Source organism: Lepisosteus platostomus, chromosome 19, assembly GCF_059453375.1.
Source record: "Lepisosteus platostomus isolate fLepPlt1 chromosome 19, fLepPlt1.hap1, whole genome shotgun sequence".
NCBI classification, from domain to species: domain Eukaryota; kingdom Metazoa; phylum Chordata; class Actinopteri; order Semionotiformes; family Lepisosteidae; genus Lepisosteus; species Lepisosteus platostomus.
The window spans coordinates 2,527,327-2,546,102 of record NC_142629.1 but is presented as its reverse complement, the minus strand read 5'-3'; the positions used below and the strand labels follow the sequence as shown (position 1 = coordinate 2,546,102).

General features: G+C 45.8%; 1 protein-coding gene across 1 annotated transcript; it reads right to left on the bottom strand.

Annotated features, from left to right (window-relative positions):
* Nucleotides 1-3,804: 3,804 nt before the first annotated feature.
* Nucleotides 3,805-7,976, bottom strand: coq7 (coenzyme Q7 homolog, ubiquinone (yeast)). The gene is made up of 6 exons (XM_088612622.1): nt 7,727-7,976; nt 6,903-7,096; nt 6,342-6,456; nt 5,847-5,986; nt 5,605-5,673; nt 3,805-4,656 (listed from the first exon to the last, which is right to left on the bottom strand). Exons 1-6 carry the CDS (start codon nt 7,809-7,811, stop codon nt 4,579-4,581), a joined length of 681 nt encoding a protein of 226 aa, XP_088468748.1. The 5' UTR covers nt 7,812-7,976; the 3' UTR covers nt 3,805-4,578.
* Between the last annotated feature and the right edge of the window lie 10,800 nt (nt 7,977-18,776).

Sequence of the window (18,776 nt, the reverse complement as noted above, 5' to 3'; positions counted from 1 at the left end):
ACAGCCTTAAAGTGATGGGAGGCAGCAATTATAATTGCCCCTCCACAAAAAAACTGAGGACTGGCCAGGCCCTAGTGGACAGCACCAGTCTGAAATCGGACGCCGGGAAAGTGACAGACAGGCCCAATGCAATTACATGTGCCAAGAAACAGCACGATCTGTCTCTGAACAATTTTACAACTCCAGATAAATTTATACTGCTCACGGGTTCGAAGTTCACGCCCACAATAACTCGCCCTTCCAGCCCGTGTCTCAGTGTTCTCTCACTCGTGAGCAAAAACCCCAGACTGCCTGCAGAGGTGAATCTGGAAAAAGCAGACCACAGACAACTTTGCGCAACTGAGGACACAATAAAACAGTGAAACTCCGTGCTTGACCACAGAGAAGAAATGGACCAGGAGCTGATAATCTTGCCTTTGCATGCAATTTACTGTGACACAAGATAAAAAGCAACCCCTTAACAATTTCTTTATTCCACAGCAGGTTCAAAATGATGTAATGTCAATTTTATGGTTTACATGTTATTTACACCTGCATCTCCATTGAGTCATCAAACATGTTTTATTTAACTACCTTTAACTGTATTTTTGTCCCCGAAACCAGTCACACAGGCAATTTCACTCCAGGCAATTTTTTTTAAGGTCTTGAATCTCACTGAGTAACTGTCAGCATCCTGTTAATCCGAAATAAAAAAGAATCCCTGCAGGTCAGTTTGTGGTTGCAAAGCCTTCTGTTGTCTCTGGTATCTAACACTTACTGCGGCTCTAGTCTATCAAATTAGCTGCCAGGGATCAAGGAACAATCAGATGAAGGGCTTCTATGCAGGGCAAAGACAAAATGCTTATCATCCACCCACACGTCTGCCTAGAAAGGCAAAAGAAAAACACTCAACATGACTCAGCTTCTTTGCCTTTCCTTTCTCTGTGTGAGGAATCTGCCTGGTATCTGCTGCAGTCCACTTGTGCTTCCACTACAGTTATACCATGCATTTACCGAGCTTTAACGCACCTTTCTGTGCTTCGCCAGTCTTCTGCTCTGATGTGCTTTCTAGGACTTTCCACTCTGGTCCAGCACAGAACATTCTTACTCCTTCCCAGTTCTGTGGACATGGGAGCCCTGAACTTTTTGAAGCGAGTGCTCATCTGTAAACTGTACGTTTTTCTAAGCCTACCCATTCATTTGCAGATTTCAGGCTTTTACAGGTCTTTTCCTTTCCTATCCCTGCTCCCTTTCTCCGTTGCCACCACACCTAAAAGGTTTTTTTTTTCTCCTTCATTCTTTTAGCTCTTCAGCATGGAATTAACCTCTGCTTGTTCCTTCTAACTACATTTCTGCTCTCAATTGCTTTGTGGTTCTGCAGCGCTTGGATAACAAGAAAAGCTGTCAGAGAAGTCCAGTGTGTCTGGGATTTACAGAGGTTGTGCATCAGTGTTTATTAATATTACTGAATGAATCTCATCAGCACTTCAGCCTGGTTCGCTGGAAACTTCAAAAGTGATATAATCAGGTGTTACAAAATACATGGGTTCTAATGTTTCCAAATACCAAGTACTGTAATTACAGAGCTCTTTAAAGTAAAAATATCTACAATATATCCTTTGCACACTGAAACACATTTGTCCATAAAATGTTGTTATAGCTTTAGAACAGTTATGTATTAAATAAAAATATACATGTAATTGGAGTGCATCATATGATACTTGTGCAGTGGTAACACATTTAACACAAGGGTAACACAAGGGTACACAACAATGGATGTAATTACCTGTTGAATGAAAACACCCCTCCCCACTATTCTGTGTGACCTGGGTCAGCGACCTTTGACATCTTATAGCTCCGACTGCCCTCCTGGGTGGTAGCAGGGCCATGGCAAAGAGCAAGAAAGGGGTGTCTACCGGTGAGCCGCGTCAGGACAAATACAAACAGATCAAAGCTCTGCACTGCACAGACTCTTTTAATTCATTTCAGGAGTTTGGGCCTTCTCGGGTCTGACAGCGAAGAGGCTATTTAAAGGCAGCGGGCGCACAAAGGGCAGAGCTACAGCAGAGCTGCGCGCATTAAGCCTCAGGGTCAGGTCTGACACCTGAACGACCCTGAAAGATCGGCCGTGACCTCATCTCAAGGGAAACGGTCCCGATGCACGCTAGCCCCTGCCCTGGCCCTGGCCATCTGCGTAGCACTGCAGAGCAGGCAGGCTGGACCACCAGGCCTGAACTACTGGAGGAGGACACATAGCCCACCAGCCTGTTCCATTTAGCATGCACACACACCCTGCTCTTTGCTCTTCACTGTATAACTGTCACGACAAAGCTCTTACACACAATAACAAGGGACAGTGTCGTTCCAGCACTGGCACTGAATTGTCGCCACACCCACCCACGAGGCCGACCTTTCAACGTTCATTCAGCAGGAGGGGGCGTGTTACGGCTGCCAAGGCCGGCGACGTGTGGGCCGAGAGTCCCACAGCCCCAGCGGAAGCCGCCAAGCTGGCCGCTCCTCAGCCGAAACCCTGTGTTCTGGACCGGCGTGCATGTGTGCGTGAGGGGAGAGCCGAGATCCCACCCCCTCCCTCCCAGCTGAGAGGCGGGGGAGGTGGAATAAACACTCACGACGAGGTGTTGAAAGCCCAGGCCTGGCATCCGGCCAGAGGCCTCATCCCGCTCCGCTATGACCGAACGCCCGGAGCAGCTGTGCGCCCAATCTGCGCGGATCTGCAGGAACGGCAAGCCCACGTGCCCTGCTGCCGCTTTGATTTACAGCGCCAAGAAGGCAGAGCAGTGATCTCGACGCCGAGCAGAACGGATCTTGGTGAAAGCAGCCGTAGGCCAGGAGGATGCTGGACCAGCCGGGCCGCATCATGAAGTCATGGGAACATAACTGGAAGAAAGGTCCCGAGAGAGAAGAGGCCCTTCAGATCCTCTAACCCCTCTGGTAGTTTGTAGCTAATCAGTTTCCTCTTGCGTGCTCTGGTTCATTTTGAAGAAATCCACTAGGATAACTTTGATTTTGGACACTCGAGCCTGGGTCCCGAGCCCTTGTCTGTCTCAGAATCCCGAAGTTAGGCCCATTACTGACGCTCGGTGTGAAATGCTGTATGTGCACTACAGTGTGAAGAGACACAAATGTTTAACCCATGAGTTTCAGACACCTCGTCACACCCCCCGTGTGAAAGTGACAGAATGCACCTTATACTAACACCCACCAATCGCACTCTGCAGGGGAAAGGGTCAAATTCGAAAAAGCCACATTAGCAGATGGAGGCCCAGATTAATGTACTCCAGCCACTCAGGCATGTACAGTAGTAACCCTTCATTGTGACTCTGAGTAGCTCTGCAGAACAGGCCATAAGAAAGAGCTGAAAAGGAAAAGGTTTTAAAACTCCAGCAAGCTTTAAGGAGGCTGACCCCAGAGCCGAACGACATTCAATCATTCGGCCACCTTCTGCACCCAGATGAGAAAAGTGGTCTGTTCCACTTAACCCCAGTTCTTTCTGCTGAACATTTCAGTCAGAGCCTTTTTTAAAAACACAAAACACAGTCTTAAATCACCCCGATCTCCCACCAGATGCCATGAAGCTGATCAGGCAACATGTCCTACTGCCCCCTTGTGGAGATCTGCACTCACGACAATTTCTCTTTCTCTTCTCAACCCGCTCACCTTTGACAGCACACTACGCATTCTAACAAAGGAAACACTGCAGTTGACCAACAGCGCATCCATCGAGTCCACGTTGAAATGTGCGTGAAAACACTTTCAGTCATGCAACAAACAGACAGGTAAAAAAAATGCATTCATGAGATGCAATGAAAATCATCGGAATATTTATTATATTAAATAAAATCTGACAGGATAAGACAATGAAAATAAGCTCTTAAAATGTTTTAACCAGCGAGTTTACTTACAGCCTGTGACAGGCCTCTCTTATCTTTTCTTAGTACAGCACTTCATGCAGGAGACGTGTAGAACAGCCTTGATTTTCCTGGGAGGCCATTTTAATCTCTGCGCAGCTCCCTGCCCCGTTTATTTTCTGATACAGAACGCAAAACTACAAAGGGGCTGAAAAGAATGACCTTGCTGGCTTTCCAACAAGCAGATTTACAAAAAGGCACTGGGCAGGTGTCTTAGCAATTAAAGACTGCTGTTGCCCATCGTTATCGAAGCACAGTGACAGAGAGCTTACCAAGAAACAGCATGGCTGTAATTAAAACCCCCTTATTGCTATACTGAGAATTACTGCAAGAGAATTAGTGACTAAACAAATGGCAGAGTTCCAAACACAGCAAATCACAACAATCGCACTTCTGCCCTGTGTTTTTCCTGTTGTTTTTTTTTTCATTTCATAATACCGACTGTCTTAAAGGGGACTCAATATGACTCCGTGAAAGTAAACTCATGATGACTGCCATGATGACCTGAGCCCGTGACAGGCTGTGAAAGACCTTCACATCTAGAGATGCAGTAAAAGTCACAGGCATGGTTAGCACTGCGCTGGTTGGACAGTATTCACACAAAGCAGACCGGAACTACATCCATTCTTTTAAAAAAAACAAAACCTTTGGATTTCAATCTTCAGGGATTCTAGATGCGTTCAGACAGATATATCGCTGCCTTACAGCCAACCTGTATGGCATTCTTCAAAAGCCAGTAAGCCGGTGCCTGGAAATGAAAACAGAGGGAAAAAAAACTGTATTGGACCTCATGTAACAACACTTGCTGTTTACATACTGTGCTATTTACCCTCAGTTTTAGACTGACCCCACTGTGTTCCCATAGCAAGACATGGACCATGTTTTGAGATGAAGGGTGAGCTGTGCAAACCACATCACAAGATCACACTTAACGCAAGTGCCACTGCATTCTGGAGACTGTCATATATGGATACGTTAAAGGAGTCAAATCTCTTCAGTCTAGGACAAAGGAGATCGAACAGAGATGTAAGTTAAGTACGTAGAATCTTAAAGAGTTTGGTGTCCTGGTTCAGCCAAGAGGACTACGAGGGTACAGGGTCACAACTGAAAACTACAACCATCTAGGACAGAGAACAGGAAACACTGGTAGTATCTGGAACAGACTTCACAGCATAGCTTTGGATGCACAAGATCCAAACCCATTCAAAAAAGAGCTGATTTACTTGTATACATGAACCACCCATGAGCCAAATGACCTCCCCTAACCTGCAGGCTTCCTCATGGTGTTATTTAATAACTGCTTGGTTCCATACAAGTTCAGATGAGCAGGAGCCTAGGTGATGACAAGATACACCCAGGACAGTATACCAGTCCATCACAAGGCGCGATTAAGAGACACAATCGAACTCAAATGGCAAGTCTCTGGCCTGCAGGAAGAAACGGGAACAGTCAGAGAAACCTGCATGGCCACAGGAAGAACAGGCACAGAATCTCCAGGCCAGAATTAAATCCAGGGCCCAAGAGCTGTTAGGCAGCACCGCTAACAACCACACTGCCCTCCACAGAAATCACCTAAACACCACCCATCCTCTCCGACACTTCCAAGTTCTTGAGTTCTTTCCCGCTGGACAGAAAGTAGCAACAACTATAAAACCACATCCCAAAGCACCACACAACCTGCTCTACTCGGACTCACCAGTTCTGCGTCGTGCTCCAAGCCTGTATCATGATGCTCCATTTCCTCATCACGGAACTTCTTGATTAACTAGGGGGGAAAAAAAATAAGCTCTAACAAAAATACAATATGGAGCCTCGGACAGCCAGACGTTCACCCTTTTTAATATCTTATTGATTTGGAACTCGGCACATATCAAAGGAATCACATGCAAAAAAAACCCCAAAGACACAAAGTGTTGCATCACCAACGGTCAGGCTTACGTTTAGTAACTCTTTGTACTTTTCCGGATCCACTTCCATCAGAGCTCGGATCTGGCTGTTGTAGTGCTCTGAGATGCTCTCTTCCACCGCCACTGTGCAGGCCATGGCACCCTCCTTCCCCAGCAAGGCTGTGCTGGCACCTTGGCACACAAACACACACATGCTCACATTCATTAACCACACCACCGCAAGCAGCGCTTCTCGTCAGTCTGCAATCATAAAACCCCACGCAGGTGGATCGACGCAGAGTACTGGTAGGTTTGTGATGTGGGCAGATAAGGAGCTTAGATGAAAGGTGATGCCAGCAGAATGTCTTTGTGATACGAGGCAGGTACAGTACATACCCAGGCCCTGCTGCAGTGCACCTGGTCGGCGATCCAAGTGTCAGTAAGTGGGAGTTTCAATCGCTCAGAATTTAGCAGCACTACAGGATCATATCTGGGATTACACCTGCATTATGCAATAATTTACCAAGCCTGTCTTGTGCCTACTCACCCAGGACAAACCCTGCCACATTCCAGAAAGGCATTAAAATTGTGGGGCGCACTCTGTTCTCAGCCACGAGCTCGTTGAACGTTTTCAGGTGATCTTTCTCTTGGTCCCACATTTCCTGCGGGATCGAAGAGACCATTTCAAACTCGTGAGCAAGAAAAGCCGTCAACTTGAAATGAACAGGCAATTAAGAACACAAAACCGAAAGAGAGTCAAGTTAAATGGCATAGCTTTCGAGACTCCTTTAGAAATGACTTTGGATTTAGCAGTGGATTTGATCAGTACTAAATAAACACAACAAGTAGGGACGTCATTATCAACAAGTTTATTCACCACACTAAACACACCCACCACAGGGCCCTGAGTGGGCTAAAATCTCTCTAGCTGAATCAGCCTATAGTGTCTGAAAAGCCCCTTTTAAAAGAGGACTGCACGCCCCATGTCGGAGACATTCTGTACAGATGAATGTCTTATTCTCAACTCCAGGTCGCACCACTCCTGACTGGTGGCCCATGGGGCCTCTGTGGAGGTTTTGTGGGGCAGGTGACTGCGTCGAGCACACACTTGGATGACTGGTCCGGCCTGAGTTCTCCCTAGCACTGCCATCTGGCCGGCGTAGATGCGGTTGGCTCCGTATTCCCCGGCGTGGTCCACTCGCAGCATCCGGTCCAGCATGGCTTTCTCTGTCTGGTCCAGGACTGGGGGCACCACGCTGTAACAGCGGGCCAGTCTGGGCCGCAGGGCTCTGCGGCAGGGCTCTGTTTGGACAGCACACACACGGCAACAGGCCTCTGATTACAGAGCACTAATCACACTAATTCCAACCCAGAACACAAGCACAACTCCAGAGACACAAGCACAGCTATTTCCTTTGAAATTGACATTAAGAAGACATTCAAAGCGCTTCATTGTAAAGTCTGAGTGTAAAATGATTTACCAAAAGATTTTAGATTGACCAATTTCCACGTTTGCAGACAGAAATGGAAAAGCCGTAGTGTTGCAGGTCTACAGCATCGTGAATGCCTTTTCGAAAGAAGAAAATAACTTCGACAAACCGGGAATAAGAATGTTTACCCCAGCTGCTCCAGGGGCGCTGTACAATGGCTACCCCTGTGCTCTGACCCCAAGCTTCCCTCCCTGTCTGTGTGTCTCATGGAGAGCAAGCTGGGGTATGCAAAAAGACAAATTCCTAATGCAAGAGGTTGTATAGGGCTAATAACGTGATCTGATCTTAAATTGTCCTGCAACAGCTCTCATGGAATGCATCATTTGCCAGATTTTGATAACAGAGATCAAAACCAGTTTTTAAATTCGCGTGTTTACATTGTGCGATTATGATCTTGAATCGATGGCACCAGGTTGTGCAACAAATGATTCAACCTTCCTACCCGTCCCGCTGGAACCAAACTGCCGAGAACCGAAGACCCGAATCCAGCCGTTCAGTAACACCGGCGCCTTTAGATACTTCTGCATTGCAGAAACGTTTGGAAATATTAACAATAAACTCAGGTGCCTTCAAGATCACATTTAAAGAGAGTGGCAGAAAGTCATTGACACCAGCCTGGTTCAGCAGATTGAATAACAGTAGCGTGAGGCTAACAACATTAAGCGACACGAATGATCCGGAAGTGTATGCAAAAAGCCGAATTTCAATCAAAATAAAAGTCTTTCGGCTACCACGGTAGCGTGAAGCGGGCTCCATTAAGCGACACGAATGATCCGGAAGTGTATGTAAATAGCCGAAATTCAATCAAAATAAAAGCCCTCCAGCTACCACAGTAGCATATGAGGAGTATAGCAACATTAAGCGAAGTGACAAGCAGTTGAAACACCTTCTTTGTTATTTCTTCATGGTTAACTGTCATTCCTTGAACATTCAGGCAAAATTTGACAAATCTAAGATTATTACAAGTTTTTATTAATTTTACAGCACTTTTCTTCCATTTCTACTACTGTTTTTTCATATACATGTTTTTTTTTTCTGTTCAATGAAAAAGGTTTTAAGATGCAAGCTTTTAAAGGAGCTGTATCGGAAATTTGTAATTAAATCAAGTCCTTTATTATATTTCAATTCGATCAGTTTTTTAAACTATAACCAGGGACAAAAACATTTGTTGCACCATTAAAAGTGGTGAAACATACAATGTTAAGACAGTCAGCCAATAGCAAACCACCCTTCTTCATTCCGTTTTAAGTCTTTATTAATATTGTGGGTCTAGGTGGATCACCTCTAGAAAAACTGCGGTGTAGAATTGGATGGGGAAAATTTGTGCCTCTCCAAAGTTGGATGGAATCTATTCCACAGACCCTCAGCTAATAGAAAATCACCTTGTTTTTGTCAGATAAGTGCCTCTGTCAAAACTGCTGGGGTTTATAGAGCAATTGGAAAATTGTACATTTCCATGTAACCTAGGGACAGTTTCAGACAACTTTGTAATGGTGTAGTAGTTAAAATAGTACTTAGCTACTCTTTCTAATAACACAAGCTGTCATTTTGCATTGATCAGCGTTTTTCCGTTCGCTTTTCACTCCGCAGCTAAATTCTGAGAAGCCATTATTCTCGTGAACGAAAGATGGCGATCTAGCACAAGGTACAGTCAACACATTGCCGCTGCGTAAGAGCAAGGCCACGGACAGGCGGCGCTGAGCTACCTCGCAAACTATCGCCTGGGACTTTTAGATTTACTAAATTACGTTGTTTTTATACTGTATGTGGATCTTAACGTGTCTTAATATCCTGCCTAGACATGTTTAACCATCCGAACCTATTTTTTTATATACTGTACATGTACTGTACACAGTCCAACAAGCATCAGGTAAGACGTGATGTTAACTGAATAAAACATCAAAAAGATTTTCGTTTAAAGACTAGTTGCATAGAGCACCTTAATGTTAAACTTCCTTTCCGTTTCTCCCTTTATATTGTTTCTGTAGTACAGCCTTTACTTTAAGGCTGGCGTACGCGAAGATGACAATAATTCAATCAAACTTAATTCTAAAATTCTTGAATTGCACTCAGAGGAGATCTCTCTGAAAAACACTGCACTGCTCTAAATCTGACACACCCGCCACACATGAAGAAGAAATGGAAATGATCTCCAGAAGACGAGTCTCCGCTGGTATTGTGAGACACCTGGACACGCGTGGCGTGCACTGTCCTCACAGGGCTGGCCAGGCTAGCCCTACCCGTCATGAGGGTGGTACAGAGTATGTCTTTCTGCAGGGCAGGTTTCTGTGGGTGTATGGGGTTCGCCGCCCCTCCAGGCACACAGAGACCCCCAGCTAATGTAAGGCTTAGGACATGAGCTTCATCCCCCTGTTTTTCATTTTCAGCTCCACTGTGTTGATGTTGTGAGCGCCGTTGGGCAGACGCCCATTTTCACAGCTGTGAAAATATGTCTTGAGACACCGTGAAACTGAGATCATCAATGCAGAGAAGCCCGCAGTGGTAGGAGACTCGGAGCAGGGCGGCGTGGATGGTGTCTTATTAGGTTACTCTCTAGACCGAGCCAGCCTGTTCTGTACCCTTTTTGTGCAGAACTTCACTTTGAATTAGGGCCCGGTCTTCGCCCTGTCTCGGACAGAAACGCCTGAGAGCCGGCCCCGTCCTGCTTCAGACAGCTGAGCCTCGCATTGCAGATTGCGAGATGAAGCACGTTCCACTGGGGCTGCAAAACCCCCCCCAAAAAAACCAAAATGCTAAAAATGTTTTTGATTGTCATCCAGTCTCCTCCAGGATTCATCGTGAGTCAGTTGAATCCTCGATAGCTACATTGTGGGAGCACCAGGTTTTGTGGGCAACCAAATTCCCTCCCACCAGATCTCTGTAGTCCTTTGAAAAGCTTGACCACATTCTTCTGCTATTGTGTCCACCACAGGTTTCTCCCCATTTCAACACCTAATGATGCAAACCTCTAATTGCTGAACTGCAGGGTACAACCACTGATTTTAAGAAAGTAACTGTATGAGAGGAGATCACTCAGCCCATCTTGTCCATTTTATAGCCAGTAGGTAGTTGATCCAAGGGTCTCGTCCTGCTGTTTCTCGAAAGATACCAGGGGACTGGCTTCAACAGCATGGCTGGGCAGCTCGTTCCACACTCCCGCCACTCTTTTTGTATATAAATACTTGCATAAAAGGGCTGTGCTGCAAAAGCCCAGGCTGTTCACAAATGACTGTTGGGTGGTTTAGATAATGTTTCTGCTGGTGCTTATTTGGGGCACCCTGGCCAGATCAGAAGACACCCCAGCAGACGAGACACCCGGCCACAGTGTCACACAAGTTTGCTATGTGCTTCTTTGGCCTCTAGGCTCTGGGCTGGTCGTGCATAGCTGTGGTGGAACTGAGGCTTTCGCTCAGAGCTACAGTAGCGTGAGTCAGCCTATGTGGAGACAGAGCCGCCGAGGACATGACGAGTCTAGCCAAGCGGGAAAGAGAAAATGAGTGTAATATATGAAAAATGAATACCTTCAGAAAAAAAACACCCATTCTCTGCTCAGATCGGAGAGGAAGAGGGCTGGATTCCCGATTGCAGAACAGGATCAAAGGTTGCGGCCAAATCAGTCTGTTTCTGGAAGACTGCAAGACCGGGGAATAGTAACAGTACACTGGTGTGCGAAGAAGCAGTGACAGATCTTTCTCTCTCAAAGTCCATTTATCTGTTTAGGTATGAAAACACTGAAGTCATTGAGTAATACATTCGCTCTTTTACATGTGAAATATATCCCTAATTGCCAGACATAAGGTAGAGATTTCTTTCACTTGTACTTGAAACAAAACAGGTGAAGGAAAGATAATGGTTAAATCTTTGGCATTGGTTTTGAAGTCATACTCATGCTTTCCCTTCCAGAGTTCTAGTCAAACGTGCCCATTGCTCTTTGAGACGTTAAAGGTTGTGACTGCGGTAGCAGCAAAGGCAGAATTTTTAAAATCTATAATATCTGATCCTTGAAGTTGCATTTCTTACGTTATCAGGCAAAACTTGATTAAATTTGCTAAGCAGCTGAAAATATTGTTTTCATCATCCACTGTTTTACATTTCTGCTTGCAGTCAGCAAAAAAAACAGTGTCTGGACGAAAAAGGATTGTTTGGTCCACGTTGTTGTAAAATGTGTGCATTTCGAAAAGACCCAGAACAAGCATGTTCTGCTTCAGTTTGAGTGCCCAGTCAGTTTCAGAAGGGAGTTAACATAATTACCTTCAGCAATGCTGTAGGATCTGCATCCCTCAATGCTGAGGGGATGAGATTAAGAAATGACACAATCTAGATCTCAATGTTTTATCACAAAGGCAAAGAATCCTAGGATTCAGCTGCAGGGAGAGAAAAGGTCCCGTATTCAGGAGATGCATTGTTTAGGTCTGTGTTTTTCACTGCAATTATCTTGGGCAGAAAATCTTTTGCCCTGCCGGTGAGGAGTGTGGTTGGAGATGAGAAGATGTAATTCGTTTTAACAATAGCTTTCTTTCAGTGGCTGGATGGAGTCCATGATTTCTGCAGTGGGGAGATAGGGCACCACAGCAGCCAGGCTGGTCTCAGCCTGCCTCCACTGCACCCTGTTTGTGAGGAGGGGCTGAATGCAGCTGGGTTATGTCACATCAAAGTCATCTCTAAAATTGCTCTGCGTATGCACAGCTTAACGGAATCGTTCTGGAGAAGACTTGAGAAGAATTGTGAAAAGTCAGAGGAGTGGTTACTCTGTGGAAGGGGGCCTGAAACCAACAAGCCTTCAAGGCAAGAATAAGTGGAAACCAAAATACATGTGACTCGAAATATGTATAATTGCATATACTATTTACAGCTGCATTCTAGGAAATATTGAAATTAAATTGCTATGACAATTTTTACTAGTCAGTGTACAGATACCACACTAATAAGACCAGATGAGGGCAATACAATTATCTGTGTTCAGTTCAGCTTTGTCTCGTCAGACAGTTCTGTTTTTAACTCTGTGAAATGGTCATGGCAAATTTCCCATAATTCCTAATATTGTAAGTAGGTATTCCTAAAAAAAGGATTCACGGTATATGCATGCTACAGTATGAATGTGTTGTTTTCTGCTATTTAACAAATTTGACTTTTATTACTTTGACAGGTTAGTTTTTAGTGAGAGAGAAAAAAACAAAGTAGCCATTAGCCATCTTTAGTCATTCTTCACATTGAACAACATGATCCACAGAAGATCATAGATCACAGAAGGTCAGGGTGGGTTATACTGTATATGACCAGTTAATATGAAGCGTTGTAGGACACAATCCATCACATTTGACAACCAGCTCTGATTGACATTCGTCAGTCTTGTATTAGAATCTGTTTGACCTGACAGTACAGTCTGCATGTAAGGAGACTGCCTTAATCTCCCCCTTGTGTTCTTTGTCACTGATGGAATTTGTTCTTCTCTACAAAGAAAAATTAAAATGCTACATTCTGTACTGTAAAACATACATTATCAACATGAATCCAAAATAGAGGTAAAAACAGATGTATCAGGATTAACAGCCTAATCCTGGCTAATATGTCACGGGAGAAGGTACAATTTGTGATACTATGGTGGCCATTAACCCAATGTCCTGGCCACACTCCCCTCTGGCCTTTTACAATCTTGTCCTCCTCAATTTCCCCTTAATTCCATTGTGGGATTTAAATATCATCCCCTCTCAACCCCATCATCAATGTGCTGTGCATTAACCACCTGTGTGAGGACATCTTTGCTTTCCAAGCACACAGGTACCACACTCACAGAGACCAACAACTGAACGCAAGTGAGATATGACAAATATTGCCCACCTTTATCATTCGTGTCCTTTGTCTTTTCATGTACAGGACTTATGTGATGCTTTTGGTCCAAGCTGCAGGCTCCTGATGGCAGCTAAGCCTTTCTGACAGTCTCTACAACCAGGGAGCTAGAAATCCAAGCAGTGAAAATATTTCTTTCTAAATGTTCTAAGTGAGCTTGTTTAAGTGTTTATACTCCTAAATATATTTTATGCCTTTGCAAATACAGTTAGGTGTGACCTTATGGACCCCTTTCATCCCACAAAATGAGTGAGCTGCTCATATTGGATGGTAGTTTGGTGGTTATCAGCCGGATTTAAAAGCAATTAAACCTCTAGTCTGTCTGTGTGCCTCATTGCAACGTTTAATTAGAAAGAGTATAAGTGTATATTTTTTTGCATGTGCTGTGTGTGTAAGCATGCATATGTTTATGGGGAGCTGCAGGTGCAGGAAATGGGTTTCAGGTCGAGACAAATCAGACCGAGGAATTCCATGCAATTTCTCAACGAGCCGCTTAAGAAATTACACACGTGACAAAGAAAAGTGAAATTAAACCCTCTATCATCATTTTCAGAGGTGCCTCTTGTGTTGCTTCACATCGGCTTGTTTACGCCCAGGATGCCTGCTGTGACTTGTGTGGCTGGCTGCCATGACCAGAGTGAAGTTCTCACTGTCTCGCCTCGCTCTGGAGAGCCAGGATGTCAAAGCAGGCCCAATCAATGGTCTACACCACATCCACAGGATTACACCTCTAGACAGCAGGAGCACAGTCACGGGCAATACAGTACGATCAAGACAGCCACTCAGTGGCACCTCTGCACCTACCTCGGCAGCCACTACAGCGGCATCTCCGCAACTACCCATCTCATATCTCAAGAGAGCTCCTTGGCTGTAACAGAACCGCAGTCACATACCTGCACAAGCCTGGTTGGTCTTGGGAAGACACAAACCCCCACTGGAGCGGACAGCAGCTGGAAAAGCCAAGGGTGCTTCTGCAGCAGACTTCTCGGATTGGGGGTCGGTGCATTGGGCTGCTCTGTCAACCAGGACAGTGTCGGACAGACTCATGCACGACCAAACATTCTGTCCAACATTCTGTCCACCAGCAGCGAGGACACCGTCGTGTGCTCTGCACTGGCCAGACAAAAAGGGATGCGAATGGAAACAAACCAGCTGGGCTCTGTCATCTGCACACGGCTCTTCCCACTTTCCTGTGCTGTACAACACGTCAAACAACGGTCTCTCACAGGCCCGGGGACAGAGTGCTACAGCCTGGCAAATGGCTGAAACCGTGAAGCTATATGTATCTAACAGAAGCCGTATTTAATTGTATTTAAGCTCCTTGCATGTTGAATTGCTATTATCCTGCACTATGTTGTGCGTAGTAAGCACCAGGCAGTCAATGTCTACACGCTGGAAGCATGATTAGTGAAATCGGCATCTGGGGTCCTGAGCAAAGACAGGGCTGCATGGCGTCTAAAGACAGTGAGGGGAAACCAGCCCTTTGTTCATGCAGCCTGTCATTTCATCTCACACTTCCGGTAAGCGGACGGGATGTGGGTCTGATGCCTTTGGAATTACGTGGAGGCTGTTTTACCACGGAACTCTGCCGTTCCTGTCCGCCGGAAGCTGTGAGGTCACAGTGCACTGACTGCTCCTAGCTGCTAAAACAGCTTCCTCTGTGCGCTGGAATGGTGGGTCAATCAGAGCGCTCTTGGCACTTCGCATTGTGGTGCTGAGTGATGTGCATCTTGACACAATATAGGAGAAACACATAAAAAAAATATCCCTCTTGTTTTTCTGCTTATTTCCAGTTTTAATTGGCCAAGGGAGTTGGCAGATTTCTTTGAGGGGGAATGTTTGGGATATAAGTCACGGCTTGTCTCGGGTTCTATAGGAAAACGTTTGTGTGACTGCCTTGGGGAGTGGCCACTTTCATCTCGTATAATTGTTGTGTTTGCACGCAGCCCGGGCCGTCGTTCTTGTGGAATGATCCGCGTCCCATATGGGAACCAGCTGCCACTCCAGCGAGAAGAGCTGGAAACAACGGGGCGCAGTCATCGAAGGACAACTGGGGGTCCCCCGGCCTCCGCCGCAGTGGTCGGGCCCAGAAAAACCGCACGCTGCTCAACAGGTACACTGAAGCAAGAAAGAAGAGCTCGGGCGCTTGTTAGGGTTCTGCAGTTACACCAGAAGGTTGCGGATTCAAATCCTAGGTGAGCTGCAGCTATGATCTCCTTGAGAAAACCAATTTGCATTAAAATACCCGCCTGTGTACATTTGTGCAAATATAAGTTTCTTTAGATAAAAGCAGCAGCCACCTAAATTAATGTTCACACCATTGTGCATTTATCTTTAAAAAAATAGAAGGGCATTGTGAAAGTGTGTTTCAAACTCCGCCCAATGTAATAAACTAAATCAATATCACTCAGGCAGCCTAAAAGACAGCTATGGGGTTCACAGCTTGTTGGAAAGCAGGTTCAGCACATACCAAAGTCATCTCCATCGTTTGGAGGTGATATTCCCAGCTATACCTGCAGGCTCCTGAAAGCCCAGCCTCCGTCTCGTGGGAGGGGTGGCAAGTCCTCCACACCATCAGAGATTTTGCTCTGGGTGTCCACGTTCAAAATGTCAGAGACTCAGTCTTCCAGCAGAACCAAATATTCCTGTACCTGCAGTTCAGAATGACAGGGACAGTCCCCAGATTGCAACAGCTCAGAGCTCCAAGATGCATTGAATTGGTGAGAAATGTTCCCTGTTGGGCACTCTCATACATGTATCTCAAACGACCCAGGAGCTACACGTAAATAAATGAAAAAAATGTGAAAAACACAAGGAAATAAGACTGAGAGTAAAGATTTAAAAAACAAAGGGAATCACACAAGAAAAATGATCTTTCTTAGTTTTGTGTTCAGCTCATTTTCGAGGCATGCTGCGCTTGTCACTTTTTTTTATCTAACTGTTTAAACCCCCTAAAAAGAAGCTTCTCCACAGGAGTCTCAAAACTGTTGCCAGGAAGTGACTGCAGGAAGTGAAGACGGTGCTGTTTACACCAAAATCCCACCCGAAGAGGCTCTCTGTGTCACACTAATAGTTGCCCCCTCAGTGTTCCTCACAGTTATTTTTTGCTAGCCTGGTTTAATTAAAACCATCCCGGTGTGCATAAATAAACAGATCTCTATAAATATCGCCACTACGCCACTCATCTACGTCAGGGAACATGAACTAGATGGGATGAGTAGGAGGTGTGTTCCATTGTAGTAAAGTTTCCAGGAACGATGTTTGCCCTGAGGGGACCCTGGTCAGGGCAATGCCACAACTTTTCTGCTTTTGAAGAGGCCTGGATTTCATTTTGCGAAAAGCCACAGTGTCCCATTAAGAAGTGTGAAGTAATTTAACAATGGCTTAATAGAACAGCCTTCTTGGCAAACCTCTGGCGGAAACGTTTCAGGATCGTACAGGACAGTGCTGGGCACAGAGGAGGAGAAGACCCCAGTTAAAAATCCAAGTCCCGACTTTCCTGCCAGCAACAAATTCCAGAACCGTCGTTCGCTGGGGAACTGTCTGTTGTCACAGGGCAAGTGCAAGTTGGGTCAAAGTGCTGACTAAAGTCTGACACCTTGGTGTTCTCGCCCAGAAAGCTCCATTGTTCTGTTTGTCAGGATCAGCCCCCGTCACAAGCTTAGCTATTACCCGTTACTTAGAGGTTTGCAGATTAGATTTATTAATTACTGATTAATTTGGTCAAGTTAATGTGCTTTGCGAACTTTGCCATGAAAACAGGTTCAAGAGGTTTAAGAGCCTCCCAGGTGAAGAGCTTATCCGATGTTAACCGCAGCAATACTGGGGTGCATGGATTCCAGTGGGTAGGCTGGAGGTCAAAGATGTAGTATGGATATCTGCACTGGAGCACCCAAGGCCCCTACCACTACCCCAAGAGAATACAAGAAGATATTGCACTGCCTTCTGCACACAATGGTTGTTTCTCAAGTCAGCAGCTAACATTTATAATGGGAATTTCCATGCCTCACATTTGCAGAACTTCTCGGGATGCCTGAACAGATAGCTGTCTGCCCCATGAACTGTGCAAAAGACTATAATGAGGGAGCAATCCGACAAGGGATAATGCCATCGCAGCATCCCCCCGACATTCCAGTAAAGCATTAGGGCTGAGGAGCCTATTTAGGGTATTTAGATACAAAAAATAAATATCTCACTGTCTGCGAAAAGGTAATTATCGCCTCTTTACAGATATCTAAACGAGCAGTCTGTCCCGATTCCTGGCGGTGATTCTCAGCCCGGTTGGTGCGCTGTACTGCAGTGGCAGGGTGGCGGAGAGGGAGTTACCTGCCGTCCTGCCCACCTCTGTGTTTTTGACGCAGCTTCTCAACTCCCCCTGGAAAAACGTCACTTTATCAAACTGGATGTGGTGGGAAAACGCAACCGTGAGCAGACGGACGGACGGATGGATCTTTGAATGGGAATCCATATATACAGCACCTGTTTTGTTTCTTCAAGCTGTGAAGTAAAACGAGTGAAAAGAGATGGGAATGTAAACCATATTAAAATGAACAGATGTGACCTAGAGATAATAATGATTAGAAAGGTTACAGACAACAGGAGGCCTTTAGGCCTACATAACCTGTTTGGTAGTTAGTAGCTGACCCGAAGATCTCATCCAGGTGTTACCTGAAGCCAGGGTATCGTCTTCTTCACTGGCATGGCTTGTGCCACACTCCCAACTCCCACAATCCTTTGGGTCAAGACGCGCCTCCACCTGTTGATGGTTTTAAATGCACTTCCACACAGCTTGCATTTGTCTCCTCTGGTTTGGGTTGGGTTTGGCTCTGGGCTGACGTTGCGTCCTGAAATGTGTTTGCGACGTTCATTCCGAGCTCCAGGTGGGACCGGTGCGAGCCCAAAGCAGGTGGGAGGCTGGTTCTGCTCTTGGTACGGCCCGTGTACAGCTGAGTGGACATGGAACCCTCCAGGATGGGACACGGTTCCATAGCTGTGTTGACCCCAGAGATGCTGGTGATCTATTTTACAGCTGTGTGCACTGGCTCAAAAGTCCAACAGCAGTGTCCACATTGGACTTAAAACCCACAGGCCTCCGGTTACGAGTCCAGAGCTCCAGCTGCTACCCTGTGTTACCTTATTCCGTACTTGTTCGTCCCACTCTGGCTCAGAGTCAGAGCCAGCCCATGTTCGGGGTGGAGAGGAAAGTCCAACCCAGATCACTTGGCCAGGTCTCCTGCCGAAACAGCCCAGGTTAATTCAGGTCAGCCTACATTCCAGGACCAGCTTAGAGTCGGAGACAATGAAACCCAACGGCAAAATTCAGATGTAAACTTAACATCACGAAGAAAAAAAGAAAACCAAACGGCAATTACTGTGCGGTAACCCTGCCCTGACAGCTCGGTGAACGGACACCGCAGCGACACAGATATCCTGCAATTAGCACGCTTCAGCCTTGATCATAAATAATCACAGGTCTTTCACAAAACGCAGGTCGTCGCAGGTAAACAACTGGTGTGTTTCTCTCATTCCCCTATTGTGTAAGACACTGCCTCTTTGTAATCAAACTCTGAGATCAAAAGAGGAAAAATGCAGAGGTTCCCTAAGGATGTCTGCCACAGACAGTTTGTGGTCTATCTTTCTTCTCC

Coding starts and splice junctions, on each gene's coding strand:
- coq7 (XM_088612622.1), bottom strand. CDS start 7,811: ATGCAGAAGTATCTAAAGGCGCCGGTGTTACTGAACGGCTGGATTCGG. Junction 7,097..7,726: donor GTTTGGTTCCAGCGGGACGG/GTAGGAAGGTTG, acceptor CTGTCCAAACAG/AGCCCTGCCGCAGAGCCCTG. Junction 4,657..5,604: donor TGGAGCACGACGCAGAACTG/GTGAGTCCGAGT, acceptor TTTCATTTCCAG/GCACCGGCTTACTGGCTTTT.